Here is a 19,209-nt window from a genome sequence, read left to right on the forward strand (position 1 = left end):
CTGCTAGGTTGGCAGGAGCAGGGACTGAGCAACGGGAGCTCACCCCGTCGTGGGGATTCGAACCGCCGACCTTCTGATCGGCAAGTCCTAGGCTCTGTGGTTTAACCCACAGTGCCACCTGCGTCCCTTTGCTTCCATGTTAGGGCTTGGTTAAAGCATGACAGAGTATGACACATGCAAACCAGGCCAGCTCTCAGGGATTGCCATTTCAAGGAGTGTTTTGGCCTTAGTCCCCACACCTGGGAATCCAGACTGGAGCACCTCCTTTTAACAGGATACCCATATTCCCACGGAGGGGCAGGTAGAGATTTACAACCTCCCCTGCAGCCATGCCTAGATTATATCCGATGCCTTACCATCCAAAGTAGCGATGATTGCTATGAGGAAGGCGAAAACCTCCCAGGTTAGCCAATTTACCTGGCAGGGGGGAAATTCCTCCCCGGCCAGCCAACTTAGTCCATAGGAAGGTCAGATTACCCCATGTTACCTACAAAGCTGGTAGAAGCTAGCACAATGATAGGGAGGGTGGGAGCGAGATGCAAAAAAATAAAAAGGGGTTGCAGTGAGCAAGGTGCCTGTTTTTATCCCTGGGGAGTAGCTCTGAGTGGAGTCCTCTGTAGACCCAGTCAGGACTGCGCCCCAGAGTGAGCTCTACTCGAGTCTACATGGTCCAATCTGGCAGGCAAGCTAACTCAATTTATCTAGCCGGAGGCCAGGAACATCTCCCTCCGCCAGGAAACGTCCCAGTGCTTTGGCTGCTATGGCAGAGGGCAGGTCCTGACCGTTGCCCACTCTGGCTGGGATTGTTGGAACTTGGAAGTCCAGTGCCTGGTTCAAAATACTCTAGTTATGACACACATACCACATATGAGCCAAATATTTTTCTCCCTCTGCCATTCCTTAGTAGTGGAGACACACTGGTGCCTGGGTCACTGTCATAGTAGGTTTCCAAACACCAGGAATGGAAGGAGATTACGTTCTCGCTTGTTGCAGCCAGCTAATGTGGTTCCATTCTTGTAATAATAACCAGGGGTGCGGGTGGCGCTGTGGGTTAAACCACAGAGCCTAGGATTTGCCGATCAGAAGGTTGGCGGTTTGGATCCCCGCGACGGGGTGAGCTCCCGTTGCTCGGTCCCTGCTCCTGCCAACCTAGCAGTTTGAAAGCACAAAGTGCAAGTAGATAAATAGGTACCGCTCCAGCGGGAAGGTAAATGGCGTTTCCGTGTGCTGCTCTGGTTTTATCTTTATCTTTACCTATGCTTGGGGGACATGATGGTGGAGCTCACAAGGTAGTTTTGGGAGAGAGTTTATGATCCCGTCGCACTTCATTTTTCTTTATTCGGTGGGAAATAATGAGGAACACGAAGACACCTGATTTTGAATTGCAATCAGGATTGTAATTCGATATGAAGATAATCAAATCCCTTGGCTAGTCACTAAAAAATGAATAAATTGATATTAATAAGTGCAAAGTAGTAAGACAGGAACAGATATAGTAGAGATCTGTGGATGTATTGTGAAGATAAAACCAAACAGGATAGGAAAATTGCATTGTGTGATTGATGCAACTTGATATATAATTATGTTTGTCAATTACATGCCACGATCCATGTCACTTTTTGACAATTTCACCTTTTTTTTTAAAAGATTCTTTCTGGAGGTCGTATCCTGGCACTGACGAGCGCACAGATCAGTGACTCGGGAAGGTACACGTGTGTTGCGGTTAACGCTGCAGGGGAGAAACAGAGGGATATTGATCTCAAAGTTCACGGTGAGGACTCCACTTTCCCAAGCATAAACATTGAAAGAACTGCCAGGGACTGAAACAACCTATCTCTTAATGAATTAGAACAGGGATGATCACTCTGGGGCCTATGGACAACACAGTGCCCTCAGACACCTCTCTTGGTGCCCACCAAAACCTTCTGCCACTCCCATTTTTTATTTTTAAAAACTAGGAGTGCTTGGCTTGTCGGGGAAGTTGCCTGGGTTTTTATGGGGTGCGGTGTTTCATTCAAATACACTGGTGCCCATAGAACAGACATTTATAAATATATTGTGGCAGTTTGTTAATCAACCATTCATGTGAGAAGCAGAGAGGAACATAGCTGTCAACCGTCCCTTATTTGGCGGGAAAGTCCCTTATCCCAGCGCCGTGTCCCGCTGCTGTCCCTTATTGATGATGTCCCTTAAATTTCCCAGGTTTCAAAGGAAGCAGCTCCTCTCCCTCCCTCCTTGCCGGCCAGGGAGGAGGGAGGCTCCAACTGTGTTGCTTGGCTGCGTTGCTCACCCAATAAGGAGTCTAAGAACGACTGGGGGGGTGGAGCTTGCATGCCTTGTGCTGATCAAATTAGCCACGTTGCCTGGGGACTCGCCTTTGTTCAGCGCTTCCCAGCAGAGAGGTGACGGTGGTTTTCCTTGCTGCATCCCCTTTGCCACGTTTCTGGGCTTTCTGCATTTGTCTCGGAGGGCCTCAGCAGTTGAATATACCTGTGCCCTGAAAATCCCTTATTTTGGCTGCTGATCCCTTATTTTCAAACCTGTAAGTTGACAGCTATGGAGAGGAAGGACCAAAAATATTTTTCACCCGAGATGGAGAGGTTAGAGAAACAAATTGGGGGATGGGCGTGATTTGTCTACTTGGTCTTACGAAACGATTTTGATTACTGTTTAAAAGAAATAATATTGTTGATCTACACCATTCTACAAAATGGAGCCACTTTAATCTTCTGTTTCTTGGTTAACTAAATATTTGTCTCTGGGAAAATGCTGCACGCTTTGAATGTACACCAGTCCTGTTGTCGCCTGTTTCCATCTTCCATTTGCTCACAGTTAAGGACACGCACGGTTAATTTCAAAAACTTGTGTTTCTGGATGAACAGTTCAAGGGCGATGCCACCAATTTACAGGGTAGTTCAAAAAGAGGGAGCTAAGAGTGGCACGGACACTTTCTTTCTTTAACAAAAGAATAATAACTTCACACTAACTGGTTAATGAAATTTGCTCTCAGTTAATGAAAGAAACATCCAGATTTGCATTAAAGTCAAATTCATGATTACGTAAGAATAAGTAAAGTAACTGATTGTAGCACAATTATAGTTCTAAATCATGTGTGTAACCTCCATGAGCCAATTTGGATATTAGCTGTTTCAGATTAATCATTAGAAACACCAGTGTTTGGGAGATTTTTTGGGGGGTGGGGGAATCAAAATGGCCTACATTTAGAGGTTCTTTATGGGAGACTGAGAGTCAAGCTTTCAGAGTTCTTGCCAGTGCCAGATTTACGTATAAGCTAAACAAGCTGTGGCTTAGGGCCCCACTCTCTTGGGGGCCCCCAAAAAATTTAAAGGAAAAAACAACTGGATGTACACTTCCAAGATATAAGATAAAAAACAAATAAAATAAAATGTACATACAACAACAGTGTTTCTAAATGGCTTTAGATACCTATTAGGTCTATAAACTATAAAGTAGCATATATTCAACACAAAAAACAGTGCCAATTTGTTGTTGACAAAGGACATCTGGACATATAAAGGGCCCCATTACCTTCAGTAGCTGAGGGCCTCATCAAACCTACATCCTGCCCTGGTTCTTGCCTATCCTTTGGTTCTATGACTAGGGACACCAGCTCGCTGTTTTGGGAGAGAGACTAGTTTCCTTTGCTACAGCAAAAAGAGATGACATTAAATCTTAACATGCTTCAGTTCCACCAAACATTATGGGAGAGGAACAGAATGTCTCTGTGGTTATGGGCGAAGATCTGGAGCTCCACTGCCAGAGCAATGCTATTCCCCCACCAACCTTAGAGTGGCTGAAGGATGGCCAGCCATTGCTGAAGAAACTGGGTCTCAGCATCACTGAAGGTGGAAGTGTATTGAAGGTAAGTTAAAAATAAAAGTTTTCCTCTCTCAAGTCTTTCATCCCTATGACCCTGACACTAATGATACACAAGGCTCAACTGGCACTGTGATTCTTGACACAGAAGCTATGCGCACATTTCCCTTTATTTGCGCTTGAAGCTGAGCACATGTGAAGCTAGCCACAATCCATAAGTATCCTGCAGTTTCTTGAGAAAGACTGCTGCTTTCCCTCAAACCAGCTCCCATCCAATTTGAAAATGAAAGCTGCAACTGAGCTGGGGTGTGTACACTAGAAACCTCTGTTGCACATGTGCAGTTGACAACATGTGCAATATGAAAATGAAAGCTGCAGTTGAGCTGGGGTGTGTACACTAGAAACCTCTGTTGCACATGTGCAGTTGACAACATGGGCGCAAGTGATAGATTTGTTGAATAGGCATTTAGGGGGTGGGGTTTGGGGTGTGGGAAAACAAATCAGGCTATGCTTGTTGGGTGAAGACATCCTTGCCTCCTCTCGGGTATGTATGGCAATTGGAACATGGTGCAGAAAAATGATCTTGCTGCGTTTTAAGCAGCTAATGTATAAATAGAGTAAAGGTACCTCCAGACTGACGGGACACGGGTGGCGCTGTGGGTTAAACCACAGAGCCTAGGACTTGCCAATCAGAAGGTTGGCGGTTTGAATCCCCACGACGGGGTGAGCTCTCGTTGCTTGGTCCCTGTTCCTGCCAACCTAGCAGTTCGAAAGCACGTCAAAGTGCAAGTAGATAAATAGGTACCGCTCCGGCGGGAAGGTAAACGGCGTTTCCGTGCGCTGCTCTGGTTCGCCAGAAGCGGCTTAGTCATGCTGGCCACATGACCCGGAAGCTGTACACCGGCTCCCTCGGCCTATAGAGTGAGATGAGCGCACAACCCCAGAGTCGGTCACGACTGAACCTAATGGTCAGGGGTACCTTAACCTTTACCTTTACCTCCAGACTGGGTGCAGGGGGGATTTCAAGCCCACACCAGGAAATTTAGATTTGTGCAATTAAAATGGATTAAGGCACTCTGTCACTCTAGTGCTGATATAGCGGACCTTTCTCAGGGAACTGGCACCCTAGGTTCTGTGACTATTGGGGAGAAGTGAGACAGGCAAAAACCGCCTGTGGAATTTTGCCAACTTACTGAATTAGTTGACTTCCTGTAGAATTACTGCAGAGGTTTAGCCTCATTAGGAGATTCTGAGCTTGCACTGAATTTTGCTCAAGGTCAAGATTCACTGACAACTTATAGATGCTTGAACCCCGCTTGAAGAACAATTCTAGTCTTACTGAACAATTTTGCTTCCCTCAATATTTTTCCACCTATGTCCATGTACAGTATACGTTTCCCTTCACTGGTTTCCCTTATTGTTTCATATCAAGTTTAATCTTCTTTTTAATCTTTAAATTTCTCCATGGTCTTGGCCACTCCTGCCTCTCTTTGTTATGCCCTCTCCCCCTTCCCCTCATTTCCTCCATTCCTCAAACACTAATCTTCTTATTAAATCTCCACTCTCGGGCTGCTTCTCATTTCCATTCCCCCTTTGTGATCCCTTCTGCGTGGTACTGTCTCCCTCTGAATATTTGGCTGCTCACATCTTAGTCTCACTTTAATAAATTTTTAAGACCTCATATTTCATCTCTCATATTTCTCTTTGATGGCATATTTTATTTTTCAAGAGATCCTTTCCTGCTCCTAGACTGTTGTTGTCAGAGCTGGCCCTACCATTAGGTAGAGCGAGGTGGCAGCACAGGGCAGCTGATTGTGGGTGCCCTGAAAAGGCAGAAAATTGTTTATTGAATTTATTGTACTTTTACAGCCAGGGAGTGGGAGAAGCATTGTAGGATTTTCTGCCTCAGATGCTGAAATAACTTGACTGGTCTTCTGTACTTTGTGACCCTTGAATGGATGAAGAGGGAAGGGTATCATTTGCTGCCCCCCACCCCAAACAGCAGAATGCATCGGATCAGCTCTGTTTATTGTATTCTTTTAACTCTTTCCCCCATCTTTTACTTTCTTTGCCATCCGGCGCAGAATATCCTCCCTCTTCTTCCATCTTCCCTGTCTTTTTGTTTCATCTCTCTTTTTTTAAATTGCGTGCCTGCAGGCCCAGGGACTTGTGCTTTCTAAATTATTTGGTACAGTGCCTAGCGCAATTCAGATGCTTCTACAAATAATAAGTGGTGGTGGTGATGTTTCCGCTGGAGCTGAACTCTCGAAATATGCTTGTGATTTTGCTCTAATAATGCCAGGCCAAGTTCTAAGACAAGGGGGTGGCCCTCGTTTTGGCACAAGCAAACGAGGATCAAAATGGCCACGGGCAAATCACACGACTGAAGGCAGGCTGTTGGCCGGGTTCAAAATCAAGCATAAATGGAGGGCAAAGAAAGAGAGTCTGCATGGCTGCCTTATGGGGTTGCTCAGAGTGGGGAGTGCTCTTTGGCGCAAAGGATTTATATGACCTGCTGTTTGCTTGCAATGTAGACTACAGGGTTCCCTTGATCCAGAGTTTAATGTACCCAGTTTATGTGAAGACTAGAGCAGGAGGTAGCTTGGTAGAGGAGGTAAAGTGCTGGAGACCGGCTGCTGAGGAGCTTACAGAGCCTAGGACTTGCCGATCAGAAGGTCGGCGGTTCGAATCCCCGCGACAGGGTGAGCTCCCGTTGCTCGGTCCCTGCTCCTGCCAACCTAGCAGTTCAAAAGCACATCAAAGTGCAAGTAGATAAATAGGCACCGCTCCGGCGGGAAGGTAAACAGCGTTTCCGTGTGCTGCTCTGGTTCGCCAGAAGCGGCTTAGTCCTGCTGGCCGCATGACCCGGAAGCTGTACGCCGGCTCCCTCGGCCAATAAAGCGAGATGAGCGCCACAACCCCAGAGTCGGCCACGACTGGACCTAATGGTCAGGGGTCCCTTTACCTTTACTACCTCAGTGCACTTTTGATGGTTCAAAGCACTTCACATATAACAGCTTATTATAATCCTTAACAACAACCCTGTTAGGTAAGCTCAGTATTATTCTCCTGTATAAACTGGGGACTGAGACTAAGTAGCCTAAAGTTAGTGGGTTTATGGCAGAGGGGAGAACCAGGAACTTCATGGTTCATAGCTTAGTAGCGCTGCCCCTATGATAGGGCAGGGTGATGTGGTTACCTCAGGTGACAGATGCTGAGGTGCGGGGAGGGACAGAGCTGTGAGTGCCCTGTGGCCTGAACTGAACCCCCGGCACTAGTCTGCTGCCCTCAAATGCAGTGGAAGATACTTTCACCAGTATTGGTGTACAATTCAACTACCAGTCAAATTGGTTTCTGCGTGTGCCTTGGAAGAGGATGCCATCTCGTCCATTGCCTCAGGCAGCAAAATATCCTGAGCCGGCCCTGGCTTAGTCTCCTAGCTCAGTGTTTTCCAACCTTTTTTGGGCAAAGGCACACTTGTTTGATGAAAAAAATCTCGAGGCACACCACCATTACAGCCCCGTGACGTCAGCGCGCAGCGTCACGCCGGGAGGGACGCACAAAAGTGTAAGTTTCAATTTTTTCCCCTCCCCCTTGCTGGGGAACCTCCAAGCTTTGGGGGTGGGGGGGGGAGGAGGTAGCAAAGCGAGGCAGGAAGGAGAGAGCGGCTTGGCTGGGTGAGCTTTGGCAGGGGCAGGGAATGAGAGCCGCGAGGCGGGCGCTGCGGGCGGAGGCGCTGCCCGCCAAGCTCGCAGGCAGCCAGGCAGGCAGACGGCGAGAGCCCCGCGCTGGGCGGCCTCTCCTCGCCGCCGCTGCACCGCCTCTCGCCGCCCGACTCGCCCGCCTCCCTCCAGGCAACATCTCGCGGCACACCAGGCAACATCTCGCGGCACACTAGTGTGCCGCGGAACACTGGTTGAAAAACACTATCCTAGCTGTTACACTGTGTCAGATTCTAGGTTTGATTCAGGCAAAACCTGGTGGCAAGTGTAATCAGGAGAATTTATTTCCAGCTGATGAACCATCACCAGCTCTTACTGTAATGTAAGGGTAGAGAGAGAATACTTTTTATCTACTGAGGTAGGAAAACAACGCTTTTCAATCAGTCTTCCCACTCAGTAGTTGACCAATAATCTATTAAGCCCGTGAGTAAATTTGCAAGTAAGGTTATACTATGTTTAGGGAAGCTTTTAATGTTTGATGGACTATTGTATTTTTATATTTTGTTGGAAGTAGCCCAGAGTGGGCAGGGTATAAATAAAATTATTATTATTTATTATTTTTATTACATTGTGATGCATTCATAACTGATTGCTGGAATATTTCATGTGTGGTTTTTTTAAAAATTGCTAGATTAAAGAAGTGCAAACTCAGGATACTGGACGTTACACTTGTGAAGCCACAAATGTGGCTGGAAAAACGGAAAAGAACTACAACGTCAATGTATGGGGTAAGATATGCAGCTTTTGCAATCACTTTCATAAAGAACGGAACTCTATTAGTGAATGAAATGGGTGTTCCTGGAAAACCTAGGTGCATACAGTCGTGCCTTGGCTCCCGAATGCCTTGGGCGTTGAACATTCCGGCTCCCGAACGATCAAAAACCGGAAGTGAGTGTTCCAGAAGCTGAACATCCAATGGGGCTTCCGCAGCTTCCAGTTGGCCGCAGGAGCTTCCTGCAGCCAATCAGAAGCCGCGCTTTGGAAGTCAAACATTTCGGAAGTCAAATGGACTTCCGAAACGGATTCTGTTTGATTTCCAAGGTATGACACTATTAGGGAAGGGGTATGAGAAATTTGCACAATTGTGCTGCAGTTCAGGAGATTTGTTTTTCTGATATTCACTCTTGTATCTGTAGTTTACAATCCTGGGAATCTTACTATGTTATTTTAATACAAGCTCATTTTGAAACCTCTTGGACACACGATAAAAAAGTGAGAAAGTGTGAGAAATTCATTTTCAAGCCCCTGATACTAGTATGAGTATGGGTAATTTTGCCAAGGAACTATTACTAGTAACTAGAGTGGAATGGATCTGAAAATATTGGTTTGTTTTTCAGTCTTCCAGTTTCTGCATCAGTTCCTGATTTTTTTAAAAAAAGAGTACGCAAAGATTTATACACATTATTGTGCACATTTCTTCTAACATATGCTTTTTGGTATGCAGTTTCCCCTGATGTATGCATTTTTGAAGCATCTCCCCTGAGTGTAGTTCACCATAGTGTGCATATTTTTGTGTGCACTTTCCCCTAATAAATGCATTTTTGTATGCTCTTTGGGCTGGAGAACTGCATTATAATATTCATAGAAGCATTATTTCTCCAAAGATGGATTGCAAATTTCTCTCACAGTTTTTTCTCACTTCCCTATTTATGCTATGCAACCCCCCAGAATAAGTTAAGGCAATCTCTGATTGCCTGAAGATTGAAACATTACGCACTGGACTGATGGTGGCATCTAGTGGTTGATTCCAAGCTTCACTTTTTATGTCAGTTTGGATTTTCCAGTTGCCTAGGGTTTGCCAGTGTGCCAGAACATACGGTTAGGAAAAACTCAAACTTTCCCTTGTCATCTTTCATGGCAGCTATGCAAATAAATCTTTACACAAGTTGCACTGACTCTTAATATCTATCAGTTCTGTGTCCAGGGCAGCTGTCTACCAGCTCCATCTGGTACGCAGGCTGAGACCCTACCTGCCCACAGACTGTCTCGCCAGAGTGGTGCATGCTCTAGTTATCTCCTGCTTGGACTACTGCAATGCTCTCTATGTGAGGCTACCTTTGAAGGTGACCCAGAAACTACAATTAATCCAGAATGCAGCAGCTAGACTGGTAACAGGGTGTGGTCGCCAAGATCATATAACACCAGTCCTGAAAGACCTACATTGGCTCCCAGTACGTTTCCAAACACAATTCAAAGTGTTGGTGCTGACCTTTAAAACCCTAAACGGCTTCGGCCCAGTATACCTGAAGGAGTGTCTCCACCCCCATCATTCAGCCCAGATGCTGAGGTCCAGCTCCGAGGGCCTTCTGGCAGTTCCCTCCCTGCGAGAAGTGAGGTTACAGGGAACCAGGCAGAGGGCCTTCTTGGTAGTGGCGCCCATCAGATGTCAAGGAAATAAACAACTATCTGACTTTTAGAAGACATCTGAAGGCAGCCCTGTTTAGGGATTTTTTAAAAAGTTTGCTGTTTTATTGTGTTTTTTATATTCTGTTGTTTTATTCTGTTTTTTATATTCTATTATTATTGTCCAGCATCACTGAGAGGGCACCAGGTTAGACTATTTACAGAAATATTGTAAAATTAATGAATGTTAGAAGGATGTTGGATAGAAACTAAGGGGTTTCCAGCTGTAATGCTTTAGGAGATATGAAAAAAAAGGTTTATAAATGGGTAAAAGCTTAATGGTAAGGATTTGCTGAACTAACAAATTGAAGTGGAATACAAAGAAGGGAGGTATGAGGTGGTCTGGGGAAATAAGCGTAAAGAAGATATGTTATGGAAAATTATTTGTTTTTTAACAGTTTTTATGTTGTACTTTTGTATTTTGTTTTTTTATTGTTATATTTTAAAAACCTTAATAAATATATTTTGAAAAGAAAAAAAAGAGAGGGCACCAGGTTAGCTACACCCCTGATCTAGATGTTCTTACAAGCTAAATCCTCTTCCTTCAAAATCATTATACCATAGATCTGCCTGTGAAAACCATCTGTAAGTGATGGTTTAGAAACATATTCTTTGCTTGCACGCAGGATCCAGAAGCAACATTGGACAGCCTTTTGGTGTTGCAAATCCAGGAAATTTGTGCGTTTGATTTAGTATTGCCCCATTTCCCCAGAGCTATCTCCCTTTCCAAAAGCTGGCAGAATTCAGCAGGATGGGTTTAAGGCTTTGCTTCTGGGAGACTTAGGGGTATTACAGTACTGGTTTGAAGTACGAGAGACTGAAATAAGAAGTAGAAATTGGTGCGATGCAAGGAAGGCTTTGACTGCTGCCAGCACTGAAGCTTTTAATTCTCTTTACTATTTCAAACTCCGAAAGAGTTGAAGAGGTTCAAACAGAAATGTTTCGTTCCTGTTTTGTACGCTCTCAGGAATAGTTTGAGCAAACAGAAGGTATTCAGTTGTGTGTCCTGTTCGCCCCATTTAGCCCGTGAGGAATTCAGTACTTGAAAGAAGTGTCTGTGTGGGTCTGACTTTGCTTCTTCTGTTGGTTCTTACAGTGGCCCAGTGTTAGGTGCCATTTATTACTCGATAGTTTTATTAGTTACAGATCACCAGCTATTTCTGACATTTCCCCACTTTAGTGCCAGCCAGTATTTATAGTTCAGACACGCTTACTCGTCTGACAGTAATTGAAGGAAACCTCATCAGTATGATATGCGAGTCCAGTGGAATTCCACCCCCGGCCCTCAGCTGGAGAAAGAATGGTAAGCAACTGCTATGGGTGAGGGATTTCCTTAGGAGCTAGCTGTTCCCTACACCAGTGTGGTGTAGTGGTTAAGAGCGGTAGTCTCGTAATCTGGGGAACCGGGTTCGCGTCTCCGCTCCTCCACATGCAGCTGCTGGGTGACCTTGGGCCAGTCACACTTCTCTGAAGTCTCTCAGCCCAGCTCACCTCACAGAGTGTTTGTTGTGGGGGAAGAAGGGAAAGGAGATTGTTAGCCGCTTTGAGACTCCTTAAAGGGAGTGAAAGGCGAGATATCAAATCCAAACTACTACTACTACTACTACTACTACTACTACTACTCTTCTTCTTCTTCTTCTTCTTCTTCTTCTTCTTCTTCTTCTTCTTCTTCTTCTTCTTCTTCTTCTTCTCTTTATCTCATTGGTTTGCAAAGCTTTCCCTGCAACCCTCCCCTCTTCACCTAGCCCCCTACATGTGCATAGTCACACCCACCCAGTGGCGTAGCGTGGGTTGTCAGCACCCGGGGCAAGGCAAGTAATTTGCGCCCCCTAACCCGTGGATTTGCGCCCCCTAACCCTAACCCCCAGATGTTGTGCCCGGTGCGGCCGGGCCCCCCTGCACCCCCCACGCTATGCCACTGCACCCACCCCATACATTGAAAGCATGTGGCTCCCCCAAATAGTCCTGGGAACTGCAGCTCGTTGAGGGTGTGGGAAATCGTAGCTCTGTAAGAGGCAAACAGGATTCTTTGTGGGGAGCCATGCTCTTTAAATGTGTTTTAAGTGCGTGGGGTGAATGTGATGAGTACGGTCTGTATAGCCAGCAGCAGTTGAAACAGATTTGAACGTTTGCTTCTAAAACCTCATTTGCTTCTGTTAAAGGTGCTTTCAAATCAAATTGTTCTTTCTTTGTTTAAGCGGAGTTAGGCTGAGGCACGGAATCCTTGGACCCATTAATGTAATGGACCCTGCCCTTTCCTGCTCTCTTTCTCCCTTTGTCTGCTTTCCTCCTCCAGTCCTAGTAGGACAAGAGGCAAGCTTGATACAGTATAACACTGCTGACTTCTAACCCTTGACTTCTTCCTACTTGACCTCTGACCACAAGGACCGATTTTGATGAAGGCAAAATTTCAAGACTGTAGACCTAAATCCACAGTGAAATGGAGGTGAATGATACCACTTAGGCCCTCCAGCTGTCTTGGGACTACAACTCCCATCATCCCTAGCTAACAGGACCAGTGGTCAGGGATGATGGGAACTGTAGTCCCAAAGCAGCTAGACTGGAGGGCCAAGTTTGGCCATCGCTGACTTAGGCAGAACGCCTGTTGATTTCTATAAACATAGTGACACCTGTGCCCAGCACTCATTGGCTATATGGGAGTAGGGTTCAACATTTGCGACCTTGTTGGATTATGGCTGACCTAGCCCAGCAGGAAATATGACTGGAATAGAATCTGTGTCAAAGAACCCTGAACCATCTGCTTCATCCTATGCTTCATATTTTTATCTGAAATAATGTTTCACTTGTAGGTTCTCCACTGCTGGCTGACCCTACAGGTAGGGTCAGAGTGTTATCTGGAGGAAGGCAGTTGCAAATTTCCATTGCTGAGAAATCAGACGCCGCTTCCTATGCGTGTATGGCTTCAAATGTTGCCGGAATAGCAAAGAAGGAATATAACTTGGTGGTATATGGTAGGTCAACATGTCAAATTGCTTGTGGCCGTTCATTGGTTTGGAAATGATTACCGTTGATGAGTAAAGCAGGGCTTGCAATCAAAGAACAAGAATGGAACAGGCAATTATCTAGTTCAACCCTCTGTTCTGCAGCAAGACCACAAAGTGGTCTCTGGAGTCTCCACTTGTAAATATCAGTTTACCTTATCCACATTAGATTAATAAGAAGCCTTGGTGGTTTTGCCAAAACTTTGGGGCCAAGCTAAACATACTGCGGGAGATCCAATCATGTCTTTCATCTCTTGCAGAAAACAGCAGCAGAGGGGGTTGGTTTGGGCTTGCAGGGGGAGAGTTTTTACTCTTGGCTCCAGTACTGCAGCCATGATTGGTTCTGAGCTGTGATTAGCTGTGGGATCAGTAGTGGAGAGGGGGCTGTGGGGGCGGCACTGACCTGACATCCCAGCACCAGAGTCGCTACTGCTTACTGGGACACAATGCGGGTGGTGCTGTGGTCTAAACCACTGAACCTCTTGGGTTTGCCAATTGGAATGTTGGCGGTTTGAATCCCCACAACGGAGTGAGCTCCTGCTGCTCTGTCCCAGCTCCTGCCAACCTAGCAGTTTGAAAGCACACCAGTGCAAGTAGATCAATAGGTACTGCTGCGGCGGAAAGGTAAACGGCGTTTCCGTGCGCTCTGGTTTCCCTTGCGCCAGAAGTGGTTTAGTTCTGCTGGCCACATGACCTGGAAAGCTGTCTGCGGACAAACGCCGGCTCCCTCGGCCTGAAAGCAAGATGAGCGCCGCGACTCCATAGTCGCCTTTGACTGGACTTAACCGTCCTGGGGTCCTTTGCCTTTTACCTTTTACTGAGAGGGGCAAGGCAATGGGGAGGTCCACCTTGTGCAATTAATTTGGCAGGTGCATTAGCTCCACCTATGCATTTGAATTAGTGCTGACCTCCGCAGTGCCCTGACCCTCCGATTCTCTCTTTCCCAGGGAGCACTACCACCCCAGCTTACAATCTCATCCTGCCACCCACCACTGCATGGGGTGGAGGCACAATATGAGTACATGTGAGCACATCTTGCAGTTAATAGTAGCCTGGAGGGTAGGATTGGCATGGGGTAAAGGCTTAAGGCTTCCTTTCCCTATGCAATGCCCCTACACAGGAATTCCACCCCCTGCCCTCTCTGCATTCTGCAAAAGAAAACAAGGCATCGGGCGGTTACAGTCACAGATTTTCTGCATTGCATTTAGTTTTTTTCTCGGAAGCTGAACTCTTTGTGCTAAGTCTGGAATGTTGTTTTGTTTCTTCGAATAGTTCGTCCAACTATATTGGGCAGCGAAAGCCAGCAGTCGGATGTAACTGTGACTCGAGGGAATGATATTTCATTAGAATGCAAGGCAGAAGGTATTCCGGTGCCAGCTGTCACCTGGATGAAGGATGGCCGTCCATTGGTCAGTGGAAGAGGAGTGGAAATACTGAACGAAGGACATCGTCTGTGGCTTAAAAACTCTCAGGTGTCAGACACTGGCCGCTATGTGTGCATTGCTGTGAATGTGGCAGGACTGACTGACAAGAAATATGACTTAAGCATTCACGGTGAGCAAGGGAAATGTGTGCAACAGAAGAGATGCATGTTTGGGGCCAAATCAACAATTCCACTCTGTTTTACAGCGCTGGCCCAACATTGCACAGTGGAACCTTGGTTCTCGAACCTCTCAGTTGACGAACGTTTCAGAACCCGAATGCCCAAAACCCGGAAATAAATGCTTCCATTTTGGAACGCGCCTTGGAAGTCAAACGTCTTCCACTGCGTGTTTTTCAATTTTCTCAATAGAATTTGTTGACAGCCCTTTCCGCCTCAGTTTTTGAATGTTTCGGAAGTCAAACGGTCTTCTGGAATGGATTACGTTCAAAAACCAAGGTTCCACTGTACTGTAAATTAACTGATAATTCCCCGATCTTGAAAATTTCCCCCAAGTGCTCCTCAGACTGGCCTCCTGCTAAAAGTACGAGCACCTCAGATTGTCTCTTCCTTAGCCGTAAAACGGGAGGTCCATGTTGTTCTCCTTAGAACTGCTGTCAAGAGGAAATTGTGTCAAGAGGAAATGTTGGATGACTTGTGCTTCTTTCCCCCACACTTCTGGGTCCCTTTCAAAGGGGATGTGTGTATTTTCCCACTAAGACATCTGTGTTGTGTTCTCATAGAAGGAAGGCATGTTTGTTCCCTTTTCCCCACCTCCCTTCCAGCTATCCTTGTGTCAAGAGAGACAAGAAAGTTCCTTGTCTCTCCCTGAGAAAGAAGGGAAACTGCTGTGAGCTCATCCAAGTCTCCAGATTTGGGGCATGCATATTATGAGCATATTGCCCCACTGAGGAAATTTCTGAGCACTAGCCGCCAAAAGCATTCTGTTAACCTATTGTTAAGGAAAAATCTGGGTGTGAAGCTGCTCAGTCACCCAGCTCGTCGGGCAGAGCCCGTGGGTCCCTGCGGAATAAAGGAAGGAGTCCAGCCAAATAGTTGTAGACCAAAGTTTATTGCGCAATAGGTTCAAAGAGCAAATTTTGAACCCCGAGGATGGGGTGACAAAGACTTTTAAAACTTTCCCACCACATCTCAGAATACAGTTCGAAGGGGAGGGGTTAACCTTGGCAAACATGTCCAGACAAGTCCTTGGTACAAGATTAGCATAAGCAGACATGGGAGGGCAAGACTCAGGTATAAGATTAGCATAGACAAATATGTCTTAAGTACCCACCACCCAAAAGTACAATAGAAGTTCCTTTGCATGTCTGGAGCCTGAGGCGAGTCAGGTGATGAGATTTGGCTTCCTTTGGCTAACAATGAGCCCAGCCATTTTCACCTCTGAGAACTTCCTGGAGTCCTTTTACAAGGGGAAAATAGCTTTGGAATGGGGGGAACTGGGAAAGGAGATGATTTTATGTTATTTTTACAGTTAGGTGACTTCCCTGAGCTGTCAAGTTGGAAGGGTATATTCAGGCATAATATTTGTAATATTTAACTTTAAAGATGTGCCCCCCCCCCCGTGATTTCCGTAACACCTATTAACCTATTCTTCATTTGTGGGTTATTTTATGGAACAGACGGCTTTGGCTGTCCATTATGTAATTATGTTTTCTTATATGCCTTGCTTCTGTGGGTTTTTTTTGTGTGTGGTTTTTTTGCAGTCCCTCCAAGCATTGCAGGTGACCTGACTGTGCCTGAAAACATCAGCGTAGTCGAGAAAAACCCTGTCACGCTGATTTGTGAAGCTTCGGGAATTCCCCACCCATCAATAACATGGCTGAAGTACGGGCAGCCTGTCTCTTTGAGTAGCTCTGTAAGAATCCTATCAGGTAAGCCGGGGTTATTGAAGTGGAAGAAGTTACTTTTTTAAAAAAAAAAAGATAAAATGAGCACCTTGTGCAGCAGAGTTAGAGTCAAATTAAGTAGAAGCCTGTGGAAAGAAGAAACGAAATATGAGCTAGTTTACGACACCAGCAGTAATACATAGCAATACTTTTCCTGGATTATACCCTGTCTGATTAGAGGTGGGATAATGAGGCAGCAGGGACGCGGGTGGCGCCGTGGTTTAAACCACAGAGCCTAGGGCTTGCCGATCGGAAGGTCGGTGGTTCGAATCCCCGCAACAGGGTGAGCTCCCGTTGCTGTGTCCCAGCTCCTGCCAGCCTAGCAGTTCAAAAGCACGTCAAAGTGCAAGTAGATAAATAGGTACCACTCTGGCGGGGAAGGTAAACAGTGTTTCCGTGCGCTGCTCTGGTTTCGCCAGAAGCGGCTTAGTCATGCTGGCCACATGACCCGGAAAAACTGTCTGCGGACAAATGTCGGCTCCCTCGGCCAGTAAAGCGAGATGAGCGCCACAACCCCAGAGTCCTTTGTGACTGGACTTAACTGTCAAAGGTCCCTTACCTTTTTTAATGAGGCAGGAGAATCCTCGATATTCAGAACTTACCTCTTTCTCAGCAACTCATGGAGGTACGAGGAGGAAGTGTGATTGAGGGAGAAATCCATTCTGTTCACATTTTAATGTGCAGGAAAACTGCTCCTCTTTTCTTCATGGGGTATCCAGGAGCCTGTATAGAGTCCTTAAGTGGGTTACCTATTGGTAGGAGGAAACAACAGAGGCCAACCAGAGTATATTGAGAAGCAAAGCGGCTAGTCAGCCTGATCTTTATTCAAAGAACTGTTGCAACAGGGTCCCCACTCACCACACGCAGGAGGGAGGAGAACCCTGAACAAGCCCTTATATAGACTTTTGAAATTGCCCACCCTGTAGCCCAAGACCAATCCCCAAAACATCATGCATACATCACAGAAGGAGGCTGTCTACAGCAGAAATCCTGTCTACCAGGATACCTGAAGATGGTCACTGGTTGCATTACCTGGGCATCCTGGCCATTCTTTAGTGATGGTTAAAACTTTAGTTCCTGAATCCAGGTCACAGGCTCACCCTATTCAAACACAAATACAACCTTAAGACAGGATTTGCAAGCAAAAAGACAATGGGAAGGCTTTTCCCCATTTGCCTCCCTTACTTCAGAGGAATATTTGAGGTCACTGGGAGAGTCAAAATGGCTTCAGGATTGCTCTCCCATACTTTTTCAGACACATGGTTCATATATTTAGATATGTGTGCATTTATGAATATTCCGTATCTGAGGCCTTAAAATTCTCATGACAGTGTCCTGGGACCAATATGGGCACTATATATTGTCAGGCTATATTTGACAGTCAGTTTTCATTATAACATGCGAATGTATGACTCCTCTTCAGGTGGCAGGATGTTGCGCTTGATGCAGGTGAATATGAAGGATGCTGGTCGCTACACCTGTGTGGTGACTAACGTTGCAGGAGAGGAGAGGAAGAACTATGAACTCTCTGTTTTAGGTGAGCATGCGACAGATGTCAGGAGGGTTAAATAACTTTTGGGTTTTTGCTCCTGATATTCATGAATAGTTCCATGGCTTTAAAATCTAGCCAACTGAAAAACTGGTGTCTTTAAGAAGTTAAGAGATCAAGAATACCAAAAATGTAACAATAACTGGAATATTGTAAAAAAAAAAAAAATCTGAAAGATTATTGTGGCGATTTAAATTTTTTGACTGGGCTAGAATTACTCTTCTAAAGATAACTAGTAGAAACAGTGGAAACGTTGGTAAATAGAAGATTGGGCACAATTGGAAAGGCTTACAACATAGAATTCTATGGACCCAAGTAAGAGGTGGAGGAAAATCCGGTGCAAACAGAGTAACAACATAATAAGTAGTTAAGTAACATAATTTTTATTTTATTTTTTATTCATTCATACATGTTCAATAACAGAATCTTAAGAGATCTCACTTGTTTATTATTATTATTATTATTATGAATGTTGACATGTATGAAAACGATATCTGTGAATCAATTTAAAAACCAATAAATATGTTTAATCGGGGAAAAACTGGTGTTGGCATTTAGCAGCACTTGGGGGTGGGGGAGAATCTGGCAGGCGGGAAGTCCGCTTAATGTGCACAGAGATGCCACCGCTCAGAGCGCCTTTGAAGGAAATGTGAGAAATGGGAAAGCATATTCTCTCTTCCTGCAAATTCTAAAAGCTTGTAAAAACCAAACACCACCTTTGAAACAAAAACTGTTTGACACTAAAAAAACCTGCATCGCATTCAAACTAGTATCATCCAGGCACCTTGGGGGAGTGTAAAATAAAGTGATGTTTTTATAGCCTTTTTCTTCTTTGCCAAACTTTTATTAGGCATTACAAGTATAGGCCATCATAAAACATCCGTTTATAAAAATGTAAAATATATACAAATAAACATATAATAACGAGGATTTTCATTGGGGTTTCTTCCCACTAAATAGTGCCATTCACCACTCTAAGAGGTACTACTGACAGAAACTTTTTTGAAAAATAATGACATCGCTATGGGCTTGTCAACACTTAATCATCATCACCATCATTTTATTTGTATGTCGCCTTTCCATAGTTAAAACTATGCTTAAGACGGCTTACATGATTTACATAATTACCAACATAACAAAAGTCATAAGCAATAAATAAAACACATAAAAAAACTACACAACCAAATGGAAAACAATTTCTGCTTGTCCCATGTCTAGATAGCATGAGTCAAGTGATTTTCTGCTTGTCTCGTGCTTTCTGGGTACAGGCCTGGGTGGATTTTCCTTTGCACCTCTGCTTTCCCTCAGAAAACCCGTTCTTTAGCACTAAATCGAAGCAAATGTCAATCTGGAGAAAACCTGATTGACA

General features: G+C 45.2%; 1 protein-coding gene across 1 annotated transcript in view; it reads left to right on the forward strand.

The window, feature by feature from the left end:
* The window catches only part of HMCN1 (hemicentin 1), a 330,831-nt gene that overhangs the window by 180,047 nt on the left and 131,575 nt on the right, over window positions 1-19,209 (forward strand). Inside the window, exons 40-47 of the mRNA XM_083506699.1 lie at window positions 1,648-1,771; window positions 3,708-3,883; window positions 8,191-8,287; window positions 11,143-11,265; window positions 12,773-12,934; window positions 14,237-14,518; window positions 16,109-16,276; window positions 17,715-17,828. Of these exons, the coding sequence (XP_083362825.1) occupies window positions 1,648-1,771; window positions 3,708-3,883; window positions 8,191-8,287; window positions 11,143-11,265; window positions 12,773-12,934; window positions 14,237-14,518; window positions 16,109-16,276; window positions 17,715-17,828 (1,246 nt within the window). The remainder of the gene's footprint in view (window positions 1-1,647; window positions 1,772-3,707; window positions 3,884-8,190; window positions 8,288-11,142; window positions 11,266-12,772; window positions 12,935-14,236; window positions 14,519-16,108; window positions 16,277-17,714; window positions 17,829-19,209) is intronic.

Source organism: Podarcis liolepis (assembly GCF_965112155.1).
Source record: "Podarcis liolepis genome assembly, chromosome: 6".
NCBI lineage: Eukaryota > Metazoa > Chordata > Lepidosauria > Squamata > Lacertidae > Podarcis > Podarcis liolepis.